The sequence below is a fragment of the Chiloscyllium plagiosum genome, unplaced genomic scaffold, assembly GCF_037043375.1.
Source record: "Chiloscyllium plagiosum isolate Xiang-an unplaced genomic scaffold, Cpla_swu_hap1 HiC_scaffold_5, whole genome shotgun sequence".
NCBI lineage: Eukaryota > Metazoa > Chordata > Chondrichthyes > Orectolobiformes > Hemiscylliidae > Chiloscyllium > Chiloscyllium plagiosum.
The window spans coordinates 37,613,994-37,640,888 of NW_028270143.1; the positions used below are offsets into that span (position 1 = coordinate 37,613,994).

At 41.1% G+C, this 26,895-nt stretch overlaps 1 protein-coding gene across 3 annotated transcripts in view; it reads left to right on the forward strand.

The window, feature by feature from the left end:
* agmo (alkylglycerol monooxygenase) overlaps positions 1-26,895 on the forward strand; it is a 367,646-nt gene that overhangs the window by 191,297 nt on the left and 149,454 nt on the right. For all 3 annotated transcript variants that reach the window (XM_087987110.1, XM_043689829.2, XM_043689826.2), the window contains exons 4-5: positions 14,005-14,108; positions 19,105-19,200. In XM_087987110.1, the coding sequence (XP_087843236.1) occupies positions 14,005-14,108; positions 19,105-19,200 (200 nt within the window). The remainder of the gene's footprint in view (positions 1-14,004; positions 14,109-19,104; positions 19,201-26,895) is intronic.

Genomic DNA, 26,895 nt, shown 5'->3' on the forward strand with positions numbered 1-26,895 from the left:
ACTTCACAATATAATGGTTCAATGGTAGCATGCAAATCCTAAAGATATTGTCAGTCACTATAAGGCCATAAGACCATAAGACATAGGAGCGGAAGTAAGGCCATTCGGCCCATCGATATCACTCCGCCATTCAATCATGGCTGATGGGCATTTCAACTCCACTTACCCGCATTCTCCCCGTAGCCCTTAATTCCTTGTGACATCAAGAATTTATCAATTTCTGCCTTGAAGACATTTAGCGTCCCAGCCTCCACTGCACTCTGCGGCAATGAATTCCACAGGCCCACCACTCTCTGGCTGAAGAAATGTCTCCGCATTTCTGTTCTGAATTTACCCCCTCTAATTCTAAGGCTGTGACCACGGGTCCTAGTCTCCTCGCCTAACGGAAACAATTTCCTAGCGTCCACCCTCTCCAAGCCACTAATTGCTTATGTGACAGGTTTATGCATTGTGGATCTCTCCAGAGCTGATGCCATTAACCTAGGTGGAAATGCAGATTTTAAATCTCAGTCAGATCACGTATGATCTTAATGAATGGTAGAACAGGTTAAAGGGGCCAAATTGCCACCCACTGCACTTTATTTGTCTGATTATATGATGATTGAAATTTCCCATATTCCTCATTCACTTCAAGCTGCCAGGAACTCCAATAAAGGTAGACAAAACTTAGAAACATGTAAAGATTCTGCATCCACCGACTTTTGGTAAGGGGAGTTTCAAAAAAACACAAATCTCTGACAGATGTTTTTTCCTCATCTCTGTTTTAAATGGGTGAGCTTTTTATTTTAAACTGTAATCCCTAGTTCTCAATTCCCCATCAAATGGAAACATCCTTTCCACATCCACCAGGTCAAGTCTGCTCAGGATCTTATATATCTCAATTATGTCACTTTTGACACTCTCAACTCCAGAACATTGCCTGTCTAACCTTCCCTCATTCGGCAATTCACTCTTTCCAAATATTAGTCTGGTGAGTATTCGCTGAACTGCTTCTACTACATTAATATGCTGTGGTAAGTTAGTGACCAGTACTGTACACAATACTCCAGATGCAGTCCCACCAATGCTCTGAATAACAGAAGAATAACCTCCCTCTTGCCCTCAGTTTGCCTTGCAATAAAGCATAACATTCTATGAAGATTAGATTAGATTAGATTACTTACAGTGTGGAAACAGGCCCTTCGGCCCAACAAGTCCACACCGACCCGCCGAAGCGCACCCACTCAGACCCATTCCCCTACATTTACCCCTGCACCTAACACTACAGGCAATTTAGCATGGCCAATTCACCTAACCTGCACATTTTTGGAGTGTGGGAGGAAACCGGAGCACCCGGAGGAAACCCACGCAGACACGGGGAGAATGTGCAAACTCCACACAGTCGGTCGCCGGAGGCGGGAATTGAACCCGGGTCTCTGGCGCTGTGAGGCAGCAGTGCTAACCACTGTGCCACCGTGCCGCCCACCAACTTTCCTGATTTCTTGCTGTGCCTGCATACTTCGGTGATTCGTGCTCTAGAACACTCAAATTTCACTAGGACACTCCAAATCACTTATAATAATTGTAAAATGGTGGTGGCCTCAGGACGACTTTCTTTTTTATACTATTTTTGTTTTTATATTCTGTCCAGTCTTCTGACCTGCCACTTATCTTTGCACAATTATAATTTTTTTCTCTGATTTTGATACTGCCTTTACCTTTTCAGTGGACCAGGTGATGGATACGTCCCTTAAAGTTTTTCTTACTTTTTGTTATGTAGCTGTTCTGGTATATTGTCTTAAATGTTTGCTACTGTGTCTCTCTGGACCTATCCCTCAACCTAAAGTACTAGCTCACTTTCACTAGACTTGCTTTCGTGCCCTCAAATTGCCTTTGTTGGAATTTAAAATATTTGTCCCACATTTCTCTCTCTCAAACCGTCTGCACAATTCAATCATATTATGGTTGCTGCTACTCAGGGGTGCTTAAATGGTAAGATCAGTAATTAATCTTGTCTTATTGGTTAAAACCAGATCTAGTACAGCCTGCTGTCTGGTGCCTTCACATGCTGGTCTAAGATATTGCTGCGAGAACTTTCAATGAATTACTCATCTAGACTACATTTTCTCACTTGTGATTTTTCCCGTCTACATGTAGGTTAAAATCCACCATGATAATCACTGTACCCTTTTGATAAACTCCCATAATTTCTTCCTTGATACCCTTTCTATAATGTGGTTACTGTTAGGGGTCTGTATTCAATTCTCACAAGTGACTTCTTGCATTGGTCATTCTTCATCTCGACCTTAACTGCTTCTGTATCCTGGTTTTGTGAATTTAGGTCATCTCTCCCTCTTGTGCTAATATCATTGTTAATTCACAGAGCCACTTCTTCATTAATTCCTACCTTCCTGTCTTCAGGTCTCAATTTAGGTCATCCTGCAGCCACATCTCAGTAATGGCCACTTGGCCATACTTATTCATCTCAATTTCAACATGAATTTCATACATTTTGTTTCAAATGATGTGCCTTAAGTTTTGTCCTCTTAATATTTTGTCTTATTTGTTAGTTTGCTGATAGGTCTGTATTCTCTGTCCCTTTCCTGACATTAATTCCTAATGCTGATTTTTGATTCATCACAATCATCCTAACCTTGGGTTGTTATCTCGCTATTTCGTTTAAACCCATCCTAGTTACGTAGTTTGCAACAGCAACAGTAAAGTTCAGTCAGAGACCGTGTCAGAGGTACAGATCCCACTTTATCCAGTAATGGTGCCGGTGTCCCACAAACAAGAACTTAATTCTCTCACACCATTCTTTCAACCACATAATCATCTCTCTAGCCATGTTTACCTGATGCCAATTCAGATGTGGTTTAGCTAATAATCCAAAGATTATTACCTTTGAGATTCTGCTTCTTGATTTGGCGCACAGCTCCTCATACTGATTACACAAACTTTTTTCTTAGTTTAAACTATGTCACTAGTGTCTGCATGGAGTGAAACAATCGGATCCTGCTCTTCAGACTGCAAGGTTTTCTCCAGCCCTTGGCAGATATCCTGAAGTTTGGTGCAGGGCAGACAATAAAGTCACCTGGACTCTTGTTCTCTGCTGCAGACAACATTGTAAATCCCCCCGACTATACAATCCCCTACTACCACTACATTCCTTTTGGCTCATGCACTTTGATAGCTTTCTGTACTACACTACCACGGTCATTTCACTCATCCACCTCACTGCCCCCTCACTCATTCAAACAAACTGAGAGAACTGCAAACTTGTTGGTCAAATGTTGGACCAGAGGCTGACAATCCTGCACTCCTTCCCTCTGGTCCCCCTGACCTACCTCACTTGCAATCACATCCTTTTGTTCCTGATCACCAACCATATCAGAACAACCTATCCTAAGACGTGTGACTGCCTCCTGTTACAAAGTTTGAATTCATGCACTTTGCTAGGAAGAAACAAAAGGCAGACAATTATTTAAGTGATGAAAGATTCTAAAAAATGTGTAGCATGAAGGGATATGTGTGTTCTTGTGCATGAAACATGAAAAAGTTAGCATTTAAGTGCAGCACATAATTAAGAAGGTAATTGAGATGCTGGCCTTTGTTGCTATAGAGTTGGATTTTAAAAACAAGGAATTCTTGTTTGAACTGTACAGTGTGTTGGTGACCCCAGCCCTGGAATACTGAGTACAATGGTTCCAGTATTTAGGAAAGGATATACTGGCATTAGAGGTAGTTCAAAATAATATTCACTAGACTTGAGCAGTAAACATGTTAGGCTTTTATTCATTTTAGTTCAGAAGAACAAGGGATGATCTTGTTGATTCTGAGGGACTTTGACAGGATAGATATTGAGATGATGCTTCCACCATTGGGGGAATCCCAAATTAGAGTACTCCGGGACACTCATTTAAAATGAAGTTGTAAAGGATTTTTCTCTGAGAGATGTGACTATCTAGAATTTTCTACCCATGAGATGCAGAAGTTAGATGACTTCAGATATTTACATAGAAAGTAGACAGAATTTTTTCATGAATTGAGGAACTGGCAGAAAGAAAGATTTGAGGCTTGCGGCAGGTTAGCCATGATCTTACATAATGATTTGGCAGGCTTCAGGAGTTGAATGGCTTCCACATGTCCCTATTTCTTATGTTCTCAAGTAAGTTAATGTTCCTTTTTCACTCCTTGGCCATCTGGGCAGGCTCTTCTCCACACAGATCATTGCATCTCCACCTGCTGCTCCCTCCCAGACAGGAAGCTTCATTTTCTTCATCATGCACACAGGCATTTTCATGCTGTAACCATTGTTGTGTTTTCAGCTCCACAATGAACTTTACTCTGCCAAAGCATTGCACTTAGCCCCCTGTGAACCAAAAGCATAGCTATCAGCTTCTCTTAAGGGGAAATACGAATCCAGCTCACCTTAACTGTGCTGACGTGTTTTAAAAAATTCTCAAGGTCAGGTTCGTAGGAGAGTAGTCTGACACAGAACAAACGACCAAGAGGCGAGTCTGCTAGAATATGAGCATTTTATTCCCCGCAGCGTCGCCACAACCAGGTCTCATACTTACAACGGGTCTGGCTTATACTCACTCTACATGTTACCGGAACTGGGAGCCGTCAGTTCTCGTAGAGCGGTTGCCAACAACCCACGCTCGGCGGTTAAACGTAACCCCGGAGCAGACTCCCGGGTCTGGCTTATACTCACTCTACATGTTACCGGAACTGGGACCCGTCAGTTCTCATAGAGCGGTTGCCAACAACCCACGCTCGGCGGTTAAACGTAACCCCGGAGCAGACTCACCGAACTGGAGACTTTTCCAGCTGATATACTCTTTTCCAGATATAAACATTCATGTGAACAGCAGAGCAAGGCTAAAAAACACATTCCATTCTGGTTACATACAGATAAGAAGATTCACACGGGGAGGTGTGTAATAAGATTCACACGGGACTAAGCAACACCTCCATTCCGGTTAGATTCACACATGTATTGGGACATAATTTTTAACCGTTTCACCACATTCCACTGCTTGGCCCAATACATGTGTTACATTATGATTCACACATGTATTGGGACATAATTTTACACCACATGACGCTATATCAGAGTACCAGCATTGATGCATTTAAAGGAAGTCATGTCAATAAATTCAAGGGAATGAAATCACAGGATATGTTGAGGGCGTTAAATGAAGAAGGGTGCAAGAAGTTACCTATGAGTCATAACTGACCTTTTGGGTGCTGCAGACACCATAGTCAGAGCCTTCCATTCTTGGGATGGCACGGACAATGCCAAGAAGTTCGTAAGATATGACAGGAACAAAGAAAATGGAATCTTGGTATTGAGGAACTATTTCGCGATTTAAATTTTAAACCGCAACTTCAGAATCTCATTATTAAGCAGTGATTACCTAATTTCTGTGTATAAGCATCTCATTAACAGCCTAAACTCATCTCATTTCTGCGCTAGTTCCAAATTTTCTGTCCTTCCCATGAAACCAGGTGGTTCCAAGTTTTAACAGGAAGATCAGAGCAGATACCAAGTGAATGCAGCTTACCATCTGCTTGTCCTGACCTTCATCCAGTTCAAAAAGTGTGGTGCTGGAAAAGCATAGCCGGTCAGGTAGCATTCGAGGAGCAGGAGAGTCGACATTACGAGCATAAGCCCGTCATCAGGAATGTGGCGGGGGATGGTGGGGGGAGAGGGGTGCAAGTAGTCTGAGAGACAAATGGGGAGTGGGGTCGGGCTGGGAGTATGGTAGCTAGAAAGGTGATAGGTGGATGAAAGTGGGGGGGTGGCGATGGTGATAGGTTGGAGCAGGGGATGGAGCGGATAGTTGGGAAGGAAAATGGACAGTTCTACTCTCGAACATCCCAGATGGCCTCCTACTTCACGGATCCCAATTTCCCCTCCCACATGGTCAAGAATGCCCTCCAGCACATCTCCTCCACTTTCTGCACCTCTGCCCTTGAACCCCACCCCTCCAACCACAACAAGGACAGAACCCCTCCCCTGGTCCTCACCTTCCACCCCACCAACCTCTGGGTAGAATGCATCATCATCCACTATTTCAGCCACTTGCAAACAAACCCCGCCACCAGAGATATATTTCCCTCCCCATCCCTATCTGCGTTCCGCAGGGACCCCTCCCTCTGCGATTCCCTCGTTAGGTTTACACCCCCAACCAACCCATTCTCCACTCCCAGCACCTCCGTTGCCACTGCAAGAGGTGTAAAACCTGCGCCCACACCTCCCTCCCTCACCTGCATCCAAGGCCCCAAAGGATCCTTGCACATCCAGCACAGACTTTCTTGCACATCCAGACACAGGAGCTCTTGATGTGGTCTCCTCTACATTGGGGAGAAAGGATACCAATTTGCAGAAAGTTTCAGAGAACATCATTGGGAAACATGCACTAAACAACACCACCACCCTGTGGCCGAACACTTCCACTCCCCCTCCCACTCCGCCATGTCTTCCAACTCCACACCGCCCTCTGTCCATCTTCCTTCCCACCTATCTACTCCATCGTCCACTCTGACCTATTACCATCACCCCCCACCTTCATCTGCTTATCACCTTCGCAGCTACCTTCCTCCCAGCTCCACACCCCTCCCATTTATCTCTCAGCTCCCTTGCTTCCAACCCCTCCCTCCCCCACAATTCCTGATGAAGAGCTTATGCTTGAAATGTTGACTCTCCTGCTCCTCAGATGCTGCCGAACTGGCTGTGCTTTTTCAGCACCACACGTTTTGACTCTGATCTCCATTATCTGCAGTCCTCGCTTTCTCCTCCTTCATCAAATTCAGTCTTGACCATAAAGTCCCTGTACGCTCTTCCTCCACCCTTCATCCATGCAAGTTGGCATCAGCAAACCACCAATCTCGCCACATCACCAGAGCCCAACTCTGACATCACTTCAACTCTTGAGCCAGTGTGGCCAATGCCTCCAGGTCTTGGTAGAGAAAAGCAATTCTGCCTCTCCTGCCACATGATTCTACTAGACAGGAGTGGTACATCCCAGATGTATAATGAATGAGCTGAAGAACAGGAGATTGAGAGAGAAATGTCTCTGTAAATCACAGTGGACCAGGCATTGGTCAGGAACCTCACTTGATAAAACACTTGAACACAAATTTGGAGAACTCAGCGCTATGTAACTACTTTTGACAGCCATTCCAGTGGTTATGATTCCCATGTTCCCATCTCTCTGCTTAATCCTTATTTAATCACGACTGTTTAGTTTTGTGATCGTTAGTTCTAGACACTTCCTGAGTTGAAATAGCCACTTTTCACTTCAGGATTTTATAGTCCTGAAGCAAGTCACTTTGGGTGTTGGAGATAGTCTAAAGTAAAGAACTCCAGCCAGTTCAGTCTTTCCTGATCATGGTTTTCACCTTCTCCAGTGCCTCCTTTTTTTTTGTAACCAGATGAGAACTCAACAGAACATTCAAGTGTGTCCTAACTAACGTTCTGCATGAGTTTAACATAATTGCTCTGCTTTTGAATTCCATTGCACTGGAATGGGTCGCCGTGTTTTATTTGCATTTTATGGCTTTGCTAAATTGTGCCAGCTGCATTCAAGCCACCAGGACAAACCAGACATATAAAAAGTTCATGGTCAGATTCAGCTTTACAGCCACTGGCAATGCTGGCCTCACCTTGCTCTGAGGTTAGAGCAAATGGTACATTTTAGTCAGGACTCCTTTCACACCTCTTGCTGAATTTGAGATCAGAGAATTTTTTTCCTGAGCATCTTGGGTTGATATATTCTCTTGCTGAGAGCCTATTGTCTCCACCCAACTCCCTTCCAGCAGAGGGCCATGTTCTGTGTGACCTCATTTCATTCTCTACGTCATGTTGTGTTCCAGGGGAAATTTGACTAGTGCATCCAGGGCTCTGAGGAAGTGGAATGAGCATTATCCACGAGGTGCAAATCAAATCTCTAAGCATATTCCCATCACTCCCTGGAGATGTCAACATCTTTAAACATCCAAACATTCCTACACTGGACCTACAACCAGGAAAAATCAATCCATAACTAACCAGAAAGTATTTTCATTTTCAGCTATAGAATATGGATGTTGCTGACAAGACCAGTATTTACTGCCTATCTCCAGTTGCCCTTGAAAAGATGATGTGCCACTTCCCCAAACTACTGCAGTCCACGGGCTGTAGTGCTGTTACAGTGACTGGGAGAAAGTGAGGGCTGAAGATGCTGGAGAAATCACAGTGGGAACGTGTGGCGCTGGAAAAGCACAGCTTCTGTCCAAAACATCGATTGTCCTGTTCCTGGGATGCTTCCTGACCTGCTGTGCTTTTCTAGCACCACACCTTTTGACTCTGTGTTCTTACAGTGCTCAACGGGAGGGAGTTCCAGCATGTTTATCCAGCGGTAGTGCAGGAATGATGATGTGATTCAAAGTAGGATAGTGTATGAGGCAGACTTATGGGTGTTTCCATGTGTCCAGTGCCCTTGCTCTTTTGGTTGGTGCAGGTCTCAAGTCTGGAAGGTGCTATCGAAATAACCCTAGTGAGTGCTGTATTACATTCCCTACAGTGTTGAAACAGGCCCTTCAGACCAACCAGTCCACACAGACCCTCTGAAGAGTAACTCACCCAGACCCATTTCACTCTAACCAATGCACCAAACACTATGGGCAATTTAGCACGGCCAATTCACCTGACCTGCACATCTTTGGACTGTGGGTGGAAACCCACGCAGACACGGGGAGAATGTGCAAACTCCACACAGACAGTCACCCAAGGCCGGAATCGAACCTGGGACCCTGGTGCTGTGAGGCAGCAATGCTAACCACTGAGCCACCGTGCCTTACTTTTTGTAAAGGGTGCATACTACCATTATTGAGCACAGGTAGTGGAGGGAATTTTTAAAGTGATGGATTGGTGTCTGGGATATATAGTCATGTTTACCAGTACCGTGTGAGATGCTTTGGATAGATTTAATGCCACCATTAGTCTGTGTAACTGATATCAAGTGGGGAAGAATGTCTTTGCAAACTATTTGGTGTGAGAGGTTCAGTCTGTTGAGTAGAGTATGTAGTTTACATAGAATCTATTTCAGTTACCTTATAGCTAAGTATGACTTTAGGCTAGGTTTAAGAGTAAGTCTCCATTGCTGTTTAGCAACATCAAACTTAATACTCTACATGGAACTGGAGCTGGTACTGAACCTAGTGCTTAGGGCACAGAGCAGATTAGCTCCATGCAGGAATAATCCTTTGCAGTCTGATATTCAGTGCTTACCCTTTCATGTTAACCCATTCAGTTACTAACTCTCCTATAGAACAGTACAAGTCAAGCAAACTGCACAAGACACCTGCAGCATATTCTATTGCAGTCCTAACTTGATCTTTTAGATGGTGGACAGGCTTTGGGAAGATTAAGAGTGAGTTACTTGTTGCCAACTTCTTGGCATCTGACCTGAAGTTGCAACCACAATATTAATGGAGACAGAAAAGTACATATGCCTGGTCCAGTTAACTTTCTGGACCCAAGGAATTTTACACTGAGGTATCTAGCGATGGCAATAACATTGAATGTGAAGTAAAGGTGGTTTTCTCTTGCAGGAGATGGTTATTTCCTGGCACCTGTGCAGCAGAAATATTAGCACTTATCAGCCTAAGCCTGAGTATTGTCCAAGCTTTGCTGCATGATTTTTTTTTTTCTTAACTCTAGCACAGATATGGGTGAAGACAGTATTTATTGCACATCCATAATTGTCCTCAACTAGGCAGATTGCGAGGCCATTTCAGAGGATAGTTAAGAGTCCAGCATATTGCTATGGGTCTGGAGTCATAAGTAGCGCAGACCAGGTAAAAATAGTAATTTCCTTTCCTAAAGGAGATGAGTGAATCAGATGGGTTTGTACGAGAATGGTTCGATGGTCTCCACTAGACTGGCTTTGCAATTCTTGATTTTAATGGATTCAAATTTCACAATTTGACATGATGGGATTTACAGCCATGTCTCCAGAACATTAGCCTGGACCTCTGGATTATTAGTCCAGTGATATTAGTATGGTTGACCACCTCACCAAACGTAGGTTTCAAAATTCTAACAACTAAAACCTCAAAATCTAAGGAGTTGTGAGTGGTCCAGAGCATGATCCTTTTAACACAAGGCTTCCCAAAATGGTCACGAACCCCAGTGAGGCTGTCAGCTAAAATTTGGCGACATAGGTTCTGATGTAGCAGTATCTGCAGTGGAGTTCTGACCAAGTGCTAACAGCTGTGAGACTCCTTTTAAATAGAGTTTAGAAAAAATATTGAGAGGTTGGCAGGCAGTGGGTGGTTGGATAGCAGGAACAGGCCCAACCATGTTCCCTTTAGGGTGAAATGTAGAGTGACAAACCTAGAGAACCATGGATGTCTAGGAACAGCCCTTTTCACATCAATTAACATCGACCTGGCCATAGAAACATTGCCATCACTACTAGGGAAACCAGGACCACAAACACCCGACAGTACCAACTTCATCAGCAAAGACAACATCCTCAAACTAGTAGACCTGTGCCTCACCACCCACTTCACATTCAATAACAAAAGTTACCAACAAGTTAATGGTACACTTATGGGATCACCAATGTCAGGACTCATTGATGAAGCAATAATGCAGAGTCTTGAACAAGCTGCACTCCCACTTATCCAACCTAAACTTTGGGTCTGCTACGTAGGTGACACCTTTGTTATCACAAAGCAGAATAAATTAGAGGAAGCATACAACACCATCAACAATATCCTGACAGGCATAAAATTCACAAAAGAGGTGGAGAATGACAATAGACTCCCATTCCTAGATGCGACAGTTGAACGTACAGTTAACAGAGAGCTTCAAAACAGCGTCTACAGAAAAACAGCAAACACAGACCAAATACCTAACTTCAGAAGCAATCATTCCAACACCCACAAAGGGAGCTGCATCACAACATTGTTTCAAGGAGCTACATTGCATTGCAGCACCCAAGAACTATAAAAATCAGAAGAAAAATATCTATACAATGTTTTCAAGAAAAATGGGTATCCAATAAACACAATCTGCCGATTCCTCAGAAACAAACCCAAACATGCAGACACAATGCAATCAAAAACTACAGCCACATTACCTTCCATCAAAGACAGAAAATGACTTCCAGACTACTCAGACCCCTTGGCATCATGGTAGCCCACAAACCTACCAATACACTTCAACAACGATTAATGAATCTAAAGGATTCATTTGATACTACCATCAAAACTAACATTATCTACAAGATACCATGCAAGAACTGTAAAAAACACTACATTGGTCAAAACTAGCAGGAAACCTGCCACCAGGATACATGAATGCCTAGTGGCCATCAAAAGACATGACCCACTCTCACTAGTTTCTATACATACAGACAAAGAAGGACACCACTTTGACTGGGACAACACACACATCCTCAGATAGGTGAAGCAAAGACACACATGAGAATTCTTAGAGGCATGGCTATCTAACCAGAACTCCATCAATAAACACATTGAATTAGATCCTATCTACCTCCCCTCGAAAAAAGAACTGAAAATGACATCACCAACCTTTTGAAACCAAGACCTATAAATAGAGAGGTGGGACATGCCACCAGCACTTCACTAGATGATGTTACCAAGTATGGTGACGAAACATCTGCAAACAAACTTTCAAGCTCAGCGAGCTAACTTACATACTTATGATCAACCTGAGCTACAAATTTTCTCAAAAATCGCTAATGTCTAGGAACATTCAGGACTGAATAAAAAGGAAAAGAGAGATGTATAACATGCAGAGAGGGAGCAAAACAACAGAGCACCTAAAAGAGTATAGGAAGTGCAGGGCTGAGCTCATGAAACTAATGAGGGCAAAAGGGGGCATGTTAAAATGCTGGCGGGCAAGGTTAGGGAGAATTCTAAAATTGTCTCCAAGTATATCGAGGGGAAGATAATAACCAGGGAAAGAGTAGACCCTATTATGGATCAACGGGACAAACTGTGTATGAGGCCGGAGGACGTTAGTAAAGTGGTAAACAAATACTTCACATCCGTCTTCACTCAGGAGAAGGACAGTGCAAGTACAGAATTTGAGAAGTTGCACTGCAAAGTTCTTAAGCAAATTGAAATAAACGATGGGGTATTGGAGGTTTTTGTGAATTTAAAAATAGACAAAACCCGAGGTCTGAATGAGACTGCTGTAGGAGACTCAAAAGGATTTTTAAATCATGTCTGGCCACAGGGGAGGTGTCAGAGGACTGGAGGACAGCTAATGTGGTTCTACTTTACATGAAGGATGGTAGAAACAGGCCAGGGAACTTCAGCCAGTGAGTCTGACATCAGTGAAAGGGTAACTATTGGAGAAAGTAGTGAAGGTGACAATCAATCTCCATTTAGAAAGGCAAAGTTTGATCAGGGATATTCAGCATGGCTTTATCAAAAGTAGGTTATACCTCACAAATCTGGTGGAACTTTCAAGAAAGTGACCAAGTGTTTGGATGAGAATGATGCAGTTGATGTAGTTTTATGGAACTCAGCAAAGCCTTTGACAAAATCACACGTGAGAAAGAATATGAAAGCTCACGGGATCCATGACAACCTGGCAAGATGGATCCAAAATTGGCTTAGTGATAGGAGACAGAGGGTGGTGGTAGAAGGTTGTGTGTATGCTTAGACCCCAGTTTACCAACGTGATCAGTGCTGGGTTCCTTAATGCATGTGATATTCATAAATATTGTCGATGAGAATGTGGAAGTGATGCTAAGTACATTTGCAAATACATCAGAGATGGGCAGATCACTGGCAGAAGGAATTTAACCCTGATAAATGTGAGATCATGTATTTTGGAAGAAGGAACAAGACAAGGAACTACCTGAAGAATGGCAAGACACTAGGAAGCTCAGCGAAACAGGTGGATCTTGGGATGCTTGTTTGCAGATCCCTGAACGTGGCAGGACAGGTTACTAGGGTAGTTAGGAGAAAGTGAGGTCTGCAGATGCTGGAGATGAGAATCGAGAGTGTGTTGATGGAAAAGCACAGCTGGTCAGGCAGCATCTGAGGAGCAGGAGATTCGACGTTTCTGGCCGGAGCCCTTCATCAGGATAGGGTAGTTAGGAAGGTGCACAGGATGCTTGACTTTATCAGTCTTAGAATAGGTCATAAGAGCAGGGAGGCCATGTTTGAGCTGTGCAGAACTTTGGTCAGGTCACAGCTGGAGCACTGTGTGCAGTTCTAGTCACCCACTTAGGAAAGATGTGATTAAACTGGAAGGAGTGCAAAGGAGACTCACCAGGATATTTCCTGGGATGGAGCATTTCAGCTTTGAGGAGAGGCTGGATAAGCTCGGGTTGTTTTCTTTGGAGCAGAGACGTTGAGCGGAGACCTGATAGAGTTGTATAAGATTATGAGGTGCATGGATACGATAAATAGAAAGCAATTATTCCCCTTAGTTTAAGAGTCAGTAACAAGCGGGCATATTTTTTAAATTGAAAAGCAGGAGGATTAGAGGAGAGTTGAGGAAAAAGCTTTTCGCCCAGAGGGTTGGTGGGTGTCTGAAATGCACTGCTTGGGAAGGTAGATGAGGTGGTAAACTTCACAACCTTTAAAAATTACTTGAGTGAGCACTTGATGCATCATAACATTTAACGCTATGGGCTTAGTGTGGGAACGTGGGACTAGCGTTAATAATATATTTTTGGTGATATAGACTTGATGGGCTGGCTGTGTGAATCTATAGCTAGACTGTTGGCTCCAAAATGGTAGTACTGGTATCAAGTAAGTTACACAATCTGTCTACTCTGCATGCTTCCAATTGAGGCTTACTGTGTGCATGAATGCACTCAGCAAAATGGCACGTGGCACCAGAAGTGAAATTTGCAAAGCCAACACCATACTGAAGGTAAAATACACTGACAGCACCGATGCTGAGGAGCTAAATTACATAGCCAATGCCTTGTTCTACATCGTGCACTTCTATGAAATTTCTTGTTTTGCATTATGTTGCAGAAGTGAATATGTTGTGGGCATCACACCAAGTTCATCACAGCTCTGAAGACTACAATCTGTCTACAGCCCTCCGGCAGTCTGTATTACAAAAGTATTTTTCCTGGGTAAGTTATTTGTGAAATATTACACTAGAAATATTTGGAAGCAAAGTCTACTGTCCCCACTAACTGCTGAAACCGATGGTCTGATCTGTCAGTTGGAAAGGATCAAGGATTTCTTAATCCTGTGATGGAGCAACTCCAGATTTTTCAGAATGTTGTCTGCCAAGGTCACATGAACCCTTCTGAAATGCATCTCATAGTGCTTGGGATATACTATAAGTACTGCTGATTACATACAGTTGATCCATTTATGTAATTATTTTAAACTGATGTTTGTTAACAGTTTTTTGTTGTATTTCATATTGTACAATGCGGCTTCATTTTCGTTTGGTCATTGAAGCTCCCATTTTCTCTTTTATCTAACTATATTGTGTCAAAACATTATTTTGGAGCGGGAAGAGCTTACCTGCAGGAATAACACTCTTCTATGCATTTCTTTTTAGATTTTATAGAAAACAGACTTAAAACCTCCCCAACAAAACCTCCTTTGTTTAATAAAAGTCCTTTTAAAAAATTATTTCTTATTGCAATTCCTTACCTTGTTAGTTTGTCCTTACCCCATTCACTATTAAATAACTATAATGGGTGGCAGGAAACTTGTTGCAAGCCATCTGTCAATGCCTTGCCTAAATTAACTGTAAAATTGAGCATTTATCCCTGTCATTTCTTTGGGGAAGCAAACTGACTTTGTTCAAAGCCATTTTGTGATGCAGGGGCTGACTGTGCCCTGAATTGTAGAAGGGATTTCACATCCTATCAGACTGGCTTATACTTCATCCATGTCAGGCAACAGAGAGCATTCTTTTTAAACTTCTCCAGACTGATTATTCAAAGTTGCTCTTTTCATGGGATTTCGCTTCTTCAGTAAATAAAAAGTCATAGTGAGCTTAAAACATTAACTCTGTTTATCTCTCCATAGACACTGCGACTATCCAGTGTATTTTTAGCAAAGGATCTAGATTGAGGCCCTTAATTGCCTCTTCATTTGGCAGTTAAGGGCTTCAACGAGACTATAGGTAGATGGCCCTGTGGGCACCCTATCCAATCTTCATGCTATATGGAATTAAGGTGGGTGAGCTGACCACATATTCTACTTTGCAGGTCTTACAGCAACCTACCAAAAATTGGCCACATGGGAGGCTATACAGTCAGCTCATATGGTCAGTGGAAAATCACTGGGTGATTAGTGAATGCCTTTCTTTCCTATGGTTGGAGTTGATGAATATTTCTGAGACAGATGTAGTGAGCTAGAATTTGAATCTAATTGCATTAGACATATATATGACAATTTGATGCTGTTATCAGTTGCTTAGGATGGTAATTAGTCCTGACATAATAAGAGAAAATTAAAGACACCACATTTAAAATAAAGTTGACTACATTTCAAATTTGTCAAATTCTTCACAGACAGGTTACTTATGTGCCCTTATAAGTCATTGTTAGACGCATTAATTTATTTAAATTGTTTTTAAATGTTAATTTAATAATTGGTCCGAAATTGTATCTCCTAAATCTAAGTGTTAACAATCAAACAATAGACTTGAATATCTGATCCTTTCCATCCCATATTATTTTATGCACTGTGATTTAATAAAACAAATACAGTTGGCTTTGAGAATATGGTTAATTCCAAATTTGTTGGATTATTGTAATCCAATAAATATGGGTTGTGTTCAACAGGCTTATATCTATTCATTGTGAATTTTTGAGGAGGTATTGAGCCATTGTTTTCCAATCTTCGGACCGCGGTTATCTAATTCTTGGTACTCAGAGATAGACACGTGGAAGCTAAGAATCTCCTGTTTCCACTGGCAGAAATTGCAAATGTGGAGACCTGGATTCTGTCTAAATTCAAAAGCTGGGATTATCTTATGTTTGGGGAACTTCAGTAATATTAAGATTGTGGGATCAGTGCCACTGTAACATACAGATTAAAGGCCTGAAAGGTGTGTGCGGGGGAATTAGCTTAGTTGTTTTTTTCAAGTCTTCTGCTCATCAGTGAACTGTCAGAGATAAATTGTCAGTGACCAAAGCAGTTGTGGAACCTTCTTTGGGACCTTACTAGGACCAAGCTCAACTGTTGAGGCCTGTACAGGATGAATTGGTTGGATATTGAGTGGAAGCCCAAGAATTCCTGCAAATAGGTCCAGTTGACATGGAATTTGCCTTCACAATAAAAGTTCATAGCCTTTTCTCTGATTTTGTCCTTATTTTTGGAAAACATTTGGTTGTTACACCAGAGAATTATCCAAGCCTTCAGTGGAACTTTGACTCCATAGTTCCAAGCAACTGAACGGTGAAGGGAACCTTCAGCAATTTAAAAATTTTTTGTTGCAGCATACACATCTGGAGTGGCAGCATTGTGCATCTCAGAAGTGTATTCCCATTATCAATGTAGCATCAACTGGCATCACACCTCAATTAATGACTGGAACTAAGCAGAGTAAGGGCTCGTTTTCTACTCCCACTTTGTTTATGCAGAAGTTGGAAATTTCCTAAATCCACAAACCAGACTCAGAAGAAAGTGCCAAACAGTTCAAATTATGTTCCAAGAGAGGAGGACGTGGATGACAGGAGCTGGGAAAGTGTTGGAGTCAGGCACGCTGCCAATAGAAGAAGTTCAGAGGTCGCCGTGGAAGCAGCTGATTACCAGTTTGGGGGATGCTATTTTAATAGGCTGATCTCAGTGCTCTGGGACTTTGCACCAGTTTCAACAAAAGTAGTAGAACAAAAAGCAGCCCTTTAGCTGTCACCTCTATCTCCCTGATACTTGCCTCATCTATGCCAGCTCATCAGGCTACCCAACCACCCCTTGATGATTGTCATACTCTTCTTGTTAACCTGTTGCTCTCTACCTCATTCCCGTGGCCCCTCATATCTTCCATAGAATTAAATGTATAATCCTCTACTTAATCCTTCACCTTTTTATTGCCCTGTGTCAACTAAGTCCTAACTCAGGCCAACTCTAACCTCCTTTTGGCTTTACATTCTCACATACACTCAAATAGCATCTACAATGGTGAAAATGTGTTGCTGGAAAAGCGCAGCAGGTCAGGCAGCATCCAAGGAACAGGAGAATCGCGTTTCGGGCATAAGCCTTCTTCAGCATCTACAATGGGCAGACCTCAGGAGCCATTGCTGAGATGAAACAAAATAAAGATTGAAACATTAATTACAGACTTCATAGTTGGAAGCAAAGATGCTTTCATTAATAAGGGCCCATGCAATTCACTTAAATTCCTTCCAATATTTAATCCCTAATAAAACCAAATTTTCCCTTAAGTACTTAATCGTGTATAAAAATAAGCATTTATATTCAAAGCCCCACATCAATCACAGCTAATCCCGTAAAAGTCTCATTGAGCAGTCAATCAAACTATGAATGAACAAGCTCTCACAATGGTACTGATAGATTTCAGAAGCAATCAAGCAAAGTGTCTATAAAATTGTAAGCATCCAAGTCTACTCTTAACACACCAAAAGAGGTAGAACCTTTTCAAGTGGACTACCTGACCTCCCAAAGGGTACCTGACTTTGTCCAAAGGGAAATCCAATCCTTCCAAAAGGGGTAATCTGTCTCTGGAGAATTCTTTCCCCCAAATGGCTAAGGCCCATGCGTCATATTTCAGAATAAAAGCAAAGTCATATTTCAGAAACCTGGGTAACCACATTTGCTTCTGTTTGAAGGTGCTTGCACTTTTAAATGTGCTGCATCCTTGGTGTATCACAAATATCCTGCATTCATACTATACAGTCGCATCCCACCCTGACAAAAACAATGGATGATGGGTTCAGTGGCAGGACTTCCAGAATTTGGGTTCATTGTCATTTGGCCAAGGGATAGAGTTCTTTGGTTTCTGTGAAAATTCAGGCCTGATACACAATCGAGCAGGCAGATTCACTCTATTGCCATTCTGGGTTGGGTTGTAACTTGAGAAGTGATTCACATTGGCTTCAAATCCATTTTTTGATCAGTGTTTTGTACCACCATGGACAATAAGTCTCTTGTTACCTAGATAGAAAATACACTCCTTTCCTCTCTTCTGCTGGATGATTCTACTCTGAGATTCTGGATTTTCTATTTGATTAACTCATTGCATGAAGCAGGTTGTAAAATTGATTAACTACGCACCTGCCCTTCATAAATGTAGGCAAGTTGATACAGCAAAAGGCACTATAATATTGCTGTCACTTTAAAGGCTGAAGCCAGCATGTTCTCTTCTAACCCCAAAACAATGTCCTACCATTCTCCCCAGCTTTTTACAAGGAATATATTGGAACACTGGATGAGTCAACGTGTCCTTATCCTACCCCAATTGAGCAGAGAGTCAGAGCCTAGAAAAGGATAGGCCTATCTAATTCACACCCTATCCTTCTGAGATGACAATTGAGGAAAGAAATGATTTGCAGAAGGTCCAAAAATTCGCTCACCTGCATCACTTCTGAACAGAGAATAGGATTGTAGGTGAAGACCACATCTAACTCTGCCTTCTTCACTACTCACAAACAGGGCAAGTGGAGATAAGACCACTTTCACATGAAATCGCAAGGACTGAAGGATCAGCTTCACAAATTCCATTTATCCCTAGACTATCTTCAAGAGCAAATGCCATTGCCAATTCTTAACCAGCCCAGCAAAACTAGAATAAAATGTTTTCTTATACTATTTCCATAGCATCTGCCAGCTGGTTGAGTTTCCTTTTTCCTTCCCTATCCTTCACTCCAGGCTTTCTGATCTTGGACAGCCTTGGATCCTAACTCTAGTTTGTTATCTCGCTGCCCTATCACATGGAGCCATCTTAATTCACCATAGCCATAGTTTGATTGAGCCATATTCTCAGTCTGTGAGTAATACTTTAGGTGACTTGCCAATTTCCAAAACAAATAGGATGAACACAGATGTGACCTTGTAACTGTTTGAAAAGTATCAGTGTATATCATTAGAGCTTTTTCTTGAAAAGAAGTTATTTGACTTTATACAATAATTACTTTCTTCCAGATTTTTAACCTTCCAATGGCTCTCTTCATCCCTCCCTCAGTTTTTGCAGTACATCTTCAATTTAACCTGTTGTATCAGTTCTGGATTCACACAGAGGTAACTCCTTTATTTTCATTAACATTTAGAATACATGTCTAACTAGTGTCTTTCATTAATCTGGTATCATTTTGTAATTGTCTCTGTGGTGTGTCATGGTACAGGTTCAACAGCATGGACCTCTGAATAGAATGAAATATTCGAGAATTTCAGATCACTTTGCAATGAATATATTTATTATTGCAAATTATAACCACCTTAATAAATCAAAAAACATGTTTTTTTTAAGAGGTCAATATTGCTTTAACAAATGTTAAAAAAATGCACATTCTTTTCCCTTTAAATTCCTGAGTGTGGTCTTTTTAAGCCTGAGCAGCTAATGTGTTCGTTAAGACAAAATATACTGTTGACAAAATAAGTCTTGTATTGGAAATTATGGGGCTGACTAACTAGAACTGAGATCACAGAACACTCCATTGAGTTGAGAATGAGAGGGGCAAGCAGCTGAGATTTATAACGTTTTCAATTTTGACAAAATGTAAACACACACAATCATCTTAAAATGTGACTGATAATTAACTGTTAGCTCTTTGAGAAAGGATCTAAGGTGCATGTACAAAGTTTATTAAAGTGGAATGTTATCCTTTATAATTGGGGGAATGAGTGGGATGTAGTTTTGCTGTAGCTTTACAAAACTGCTTGGATCACATCTGGAGTACAGTGTACAGTTCTCAAGCACCACATTTTATCTATTAGAAGGAGCACAAAAGCAGATTCCTTAGAATGCTGCCAACTCCCAATGTTAGATGATGAGTAGAGATAAAAGTATAAGCAATGAACTGATCGATGTTTCTAAGGTTTTGGAAGAAATTGATAGTATAGGTAAATGAAACTCTTTGTGTCATTGAACAGTCAAGGACAAAGCAGAGGCATGGCTGTTCAATTCCAAATTTAGGAAACATTTATTCATCGCCAAAGTAGTAGGAGTGTGATGCTCCCTCCCATGAAAAGCAGAATGTGCTCAATCAGCCAATAATTTTAAGCCTGGTAGTGCTGAGTAGACAAGTCTCTAAAAGGATATAGATCCATGGCATCTGAAAGGAGCTAAGATACAGATGAGCCAACATCTCATTGAATGAGGAATAGACTTCATGGGGTTGAATGATCTTCTGTTGTTTTGATATTTGGAGAATTGAAAGTATACTTTTCCCCTCCCATTAAAATATTTCTATCCAACTCTCACATCTCTCCTGTTCTAAGGAAATAATCTTTTTCATTGACATAAAGTTACATAGGTAAGTGATCCCCTAATGTACTTCACTCTTAGTGTTGATATTTCTGAGAACTGACAGAGGAACATAAACCTGAATATAGTGCTTCTCAACATCTTAGAGGCTTTTCCTGATTGATTGAGACATTGCATCATTTGTCAGTATAATGCAATTTCAGTACAAAAGAGGGTAATAGACATATCTTTGCTCACAGCATCGCAAAACAATTAATTATTTTTATCAATGTGTCATTTGCATAAATTATATGTTGTGCCATGCTTCCTGGTCAATATATCAGTTTATCTTTGAGAAGCACAGTCGTATCAGTGCTATACCATGGCATGTCACTTGGGGGACATGTGGATTTAAAGGCTGATCTGTCATCTTTCCCCACAGTCATTTGAAGCATGACAGGCTACTAGAAGCATGCGGCTATTGGATATCAAGTCATCTTTAAAACTGAATTCTTATACTATTTCATATTTAGTATTTTTTTATGTAGCAGTAATATTACGGCTGTGACTCGCATCATGGAATAAACAGATCTCTAGATATGATAATGAAAGGAAAGGTAGGTAGAATTACTGAACTGACAATGCCCCATTGAACTAACGTCAATAATTTATCAAGTGCCATACGTACTCTATTATCAATAAATTATTTGGGAAAGTAAGGTTTTTGTTCTTAGAATTGTAAATTAAGCCACCGATGATGTAGGTGAGGGCAAAATAGTCATCCTAATGTCATGAGTAACTGCTCATGTCACAGGCCAAAAAGGCAGGTGATTGCCACAGCACAGAGAGAGAGAGAGAGAGAGAGAAAGAGATAGTGTCTAATTGAATAGTGCATTGTATGTAAACTGCTGCTTCTTATCAAATTAAATAAACTTTCTGAAAATTGCTGATAAATTCTCAACTGCCTACATTGGATAGCTGTGATCACAAACCTTCAAACTTTCTCAGTGCTTCCCTGTTTTAAATTAATGGCTTAATGCTGGCCCAGTCTCCTAATGTGACCTGTGAATGTAATACTTGTGTGTAATAGTTAGTTGTTAAGAAAAGTTTGTTGGATTCTTCAATACCACAGTATCCACACCTTGTTTCTTATGACAGGTCTTACCGCATGAGGCAAACTCACATCATGGTAGGAGTGCTGGCCAAAGGAAAATACTCAATACCTTAGAAGCAGATGTTTGGAAAACTAAGAGAAAAGAGCTAATAGCTTTGGGCAACAGAGAATTCAGAACAATTGGACAGTTTTCTCACCTTTCAGCAATATCAGTTTCTATGAGCACAGGTCGCATACAGATAGGATGTTGCTTATCAAGAACACAAAGCTAACTTCTTTTTGATTGGAATGTAAGTTGCAGGCCAGTATTTATTGCCCATCCCTAACTTGCTCAGAGGGCAGTTAAGGGTCAATCAGATTACTGTGGGTATGGAGTCACTAGTAGGCCAGACCAGGTAAATGCAACAGCTGTTTTTCCCTAAAGGGCATTAGAAAAGCGGATGGATTTTCCCAACTATTGACTATGGTTTCATGGTCATCATTAGACTATTAATTCTAAACGTTTATTGAATTCAAAATCCATTATCTTTCGGTTGGGTTCAAACTGGGTCCCCAGAGCATTACTTGGGTCTCTGGATTAATAGTCCAATGACAGGACAACTGGACCTCTCCTGTTAAAGGAGCAGAAACAGGGAAAATGATGGGAATTGAAAAAGGGATTTAAAAATACAGATCGAAGCAAATCCTTCAAAATATAAACAGACACGGCCCTGCACTGTACTAAAACAAATTTCAAAGACCACGAAGAGAAATCGAAAGTAAGTAGCTACTTATGGAATGGGCCATCCATTGATATCTTTACTGAATTATCACTATTCAAACAATGCATGCAGTTCTGTTTTGCAGATGGATTGTTAGTCCCAAGAATATTTCAAAATATGTTGCTTGCAATCAGCAAGGGGCATCACAGACTTCACACTTCAGGCCTTTTCATGGCAAACATAAAGATCCAGAAAAGTTCTAGAAAGTTCTCAAAGACCAGCTCAAAGTAAGAGTTAACTTCTAGATAAACAGTCTCCAATTTAGGTCATACCAACTGCAAACTCAAGAGATTCTTGTCTTTCAAGTTTGCTGGAAGATGCTGTTGCAAAGGACTTGAGTTGACCTTTCTAAAGAAGAACAGTCAGAAAGGCTCTTGGAGTTAGTTATCCATCTCTACACCAATTAAGCCCTTTAGGAAAGATCATTTGGGAAGAAAAAGGACCATGGATTACTTGGGGATGGATACAAGTAGGAAGCAATAGAGCCAGGCCAACAACATTTACATGCTTTAAGTGCAGACAATGATCAACAAAGTGAAAATTAAAAAAAGAAGTTTGTAAGTGATGTGGTTAGTCTCAGCTATCCAAAGCTGTTCAGCTTTTCTTGTTAGCTGTAAAGCGTATGGCACCAAACAATGATGGGTATATATGTTCAGGAAGTCTGGTTGCAAATGCCAGCAAGACCCCAGAACAGGTGATCAACACGATGGTGCAACCCACAACAGTGACAACAAGGCAAGTGTTAAAAATAATCATCAACAAAAGCACATCAATGTGGTTCAGCATCAACCAAGGGTTAGCTTTACACATCATGTCATCAGTACAAAGTCACTGCTATTTCTTACAACATATGCCCCGAAAAGAAAGGACAACTCACAGTATAAGCGAAAATCAACACTGGGCCTAGTGCCAACATATTACAGCTATGCAACCTGAAAAAAAATGAACCTCAGCAAATGATGCTGCATTGGTAAAGTTTGCAAGAGATGGGTATGATGGATTATTATAGTGTAAAACGGATCCCGAATTCAATGCATTAGCAACATTGCTCTACAATGCCAAAACGAAAGCTAAATTCCAAGATCTTCTACTTGGTCAATTCTAATTTTTCAGCAATGGTAGGAGTACCATTATAAACAGATCATTGTATAGTGAAAGTTCATGAGATTGAAACCACATTGCAGTGGCGAAACAGATCACACTTGACACAACCAAACCAACCAAATAAGTCAACAATTTCAAATGCCTGGACCCAAATGATCTTGATGTAATGAGAAGTTTTTAAGATGAATGCAGTATTGCTTTTTAGGGGTGATGCAACTACATTTCTTGATCATCTAAATAAGTGCACACTCTGGAGAAGCTTTGAGTGGACCTGAACGAGATGGAATGAAATGGTATAATTCAGAAAGTTGACCACCACACAGTTTGGTGTGTCTCTGTCATATATGTTTTAAAGAAAGTTGGCAATGTCAGCGTATGCCTAGATCCAAGGCACCTCAACTGGCACTTAAAATGTGTTGACTAATGCTGGCAGAATCAAATTAATAATGGTCTATCTGTTTAGCAGAAGCACCTCAGAGCTTACAACATTTAGTATGGTAAATTTGGACAGTATCTTTTCCAATCATTTATCCAGCAAGCAACATAATATGGCGTGTGGATTAGAGTATTTCGAATGTATCCCAGGTTATATTTGTACTGCTGGTGATATGAGTAAGACAAAGATAAAACCTGATCGTCACCTTCATTGTTGCTAAAAGCAGTGTGACAGTAAGAACTGGTATTTACCAGAACAAGGTACCAGGTCTGCATCAGCCAGATAAACAATCCATGCATGGAGTCCATCTCTATTCAAGTAAGATTGAGGATATTAAACAAATGCTGACTCAGCAGACTGAAGAGGATCTGAATTATTACCTCGTACTTTTTTAATTCCCCCCCCCCCTCCATCTCTTCCTAATTTTGCAGAAAAGGTACTTCCATGGAGAGATTTACTCAGGGAGGATGTCCCTTATGTATAGCAAGTTGATCACCAATATATTTTCTATTCTCTCGAGCATATTTGTCAGGATTTTTGAAATAGGTACATTGCAAAAATACCTATGCACTTGTCTTTTGCGTAACCCCGAACCTGTTATCTTTGGCTTGAAAACCCTGTCATTTGCATAAGTGAACCGTTGTGGTATAAAATGTGAAATATTAGCTCTGGTATTCGATATCATGTGGATTCACGCACAGTTTTGGCAAGAAATTCACTGTTGAAACAAATTATTAGCCATTAGACATGAAATTATGCAAATAGCTAATAAATGCACTGCAATAACTTTGAAGTGAGATATAAGCCAAAAACTGGGATGATTATGTTTTTCATGCTGAGTGGATTATCCAATCTACACAAAGACCAAAATATTCCTCTGGACCTACACGTTGAAGATGTAGACTATGAATAGATGACCTGGCAATATTAACAAAGTAGCTGATAAAATTTGTTCATTTGGCCTACAGGGATGAAGAGCAAATTAAAAACTCCAATGAACAGAAGGATTATCTCAAGATATCATATCCATGTAATACTAGGGGCACATGAGCCTTGAATACATAACAGGACTGGTATGTGGTGCTGGAAAAGCCCAGCAGATCAGGCAGCATCTGAGGAGCAGGAGAATTGACATTTCAGGCATCAGCCCTTTTAAGCCTTTTTCAGATATAAGCCCGTGCTCCTCGGATGCTGCCTGACCTGCTATGCTTTTCCAGCACTACACTCTCGACTCTGATCTCTGGCATTTGCAGTCCTTACTTTCTCCTAGTATGTGAATCTGTGTAGTTGCCAGGGACAAATCAGGATGTTCAATGATCTATAAATGCACATGAGGCATGCTAAATGCATCAACCTCAGCAGTAGAAGTGAGTCTCGACAACCACATGTTGTTTCATCCACTCCTTAGTTTAAAGCAACAACAAAACTATCTACTTTGAATCAGGGAGATTACATCCTTTTGATGGATTATTTCTCTAAAATTCACATTGTTCAACAACGTAACAAAACAATGAGCATGAATGTCGCCAATGTGATGAGCATTATTTTCATTTTATTCAGTGCTCCAAAATGGGTCGCATCTGATAATAGACTGCAAAAACTAGCAAACCATTTTAAGACAAATGTACTAAGTGGGCAGTGACCCATTTAGTATAGACTGCACTATTAAATTAGTGAGCCTTAAACGTACAACAACAAATCTAGATCTCTGCATTGGTATGACGTTGCATGAAAATGCAGCAATGGAGATGGATTACTATCCCCATTAAGATTTATGATTGGAAGCATATGAGAGCAACCAACTGTCTAATCATTCTGAGCCACAGGATGTTCTTTTTCAAAGACAAAGGAGAATAGGGAAGATACACAATGAGCAGTTAGAGAACAATCAAAAGGACACAATTGGGCACTATTTCTAGGAAAGATGCCAAGCCCTTTGGAAAGGGTACAGAAAGGTTACCAGGATGGTCCTAAGAAAAGGGACCTCACTGATGAGGAGAGACTGGAGAGGCCAGGATGTCGAGGTATAGTAGGGGGAGACGATGGCTTGATGGTGTTATCGATAGACTACAAATCCAGAGACCAAGTTAATGTTCTGGAGACTTGGGTTCAATTCTTGCCATGGCAAATGGTGGAATTTGAATTCAATAAAAAGTCTAGAACTAAAATTCCAATGATGATCATAAAACTGTTGTCAGTTGTTGGAAAAACCCCATCTGGTTCACCAATGTCTTTTAGGGAAGGAAACTGCTTTGCTTACCTGGTCTGGTCTACATGTGACTCTAGACCCACAGCAATATGGTCGACTCTTAACAGTCTGGGCAATGAATGCTGGCCTAGCTAACAATGCATCCCATTAATGAGTAAGAAGAGGTATTCAAGGAAGTGTTTTAAGAGAGCAAGCTAGGAAAATCTGTTTCCTCTGCAAAGTCAGTAGCCAAAGGTCATAGCTGTAAAATTATTGGCAAAATAGCGAAAGAAGAAATGAGGAGAAGCATTTTCACACAGAGGCTTGTTCAGGCATGGAATGAACTTGTTGAAGTGATGGAGGACTCAGATTTCAGAGCAAGCTTCAAGAGGCAATTGGATATGTATTTGAATGAACTTAATTTCAGGTTTAGGAAGAAAGTATTAGGTGTGGGATGAATTTCGGCAGCTCTTTCTTTCAATGTGCCAGCATAGGCACACAGACTTAATTCCTTTTTCCTGTGCTTTAGGATTCTAAGATTCTATTCTCATTTGTACTTTTCAAATTTACTAGAAGTTAACAGAAAGAGAATTTGATGAGCATCTTTCAAGTTCTCTACATGCCAACAATGCAAATTGAACAACATGTCGTCCCTCACTTTGTACCTACGTACACAATATTTTTTAACTGTGGATCTTGGTTTCTATTTATTTTTCATTATCTAGTCCAGAGGATTGAATGGTAATTGAACTGTTTGTGGCCTACTACAGGGGAACCTCAATGATCAGAACTTGATGGGCGGGCACTATTTCATTCAGATAATCGATTATTCGGTTAAATGATCAAATGCCTTTCCTCTGGGGCTTGGAGTTTTTAAAGTATGCTCCATGTTCAGGAGACTGCAGCAGCACACAGCGCGCGAGGCCC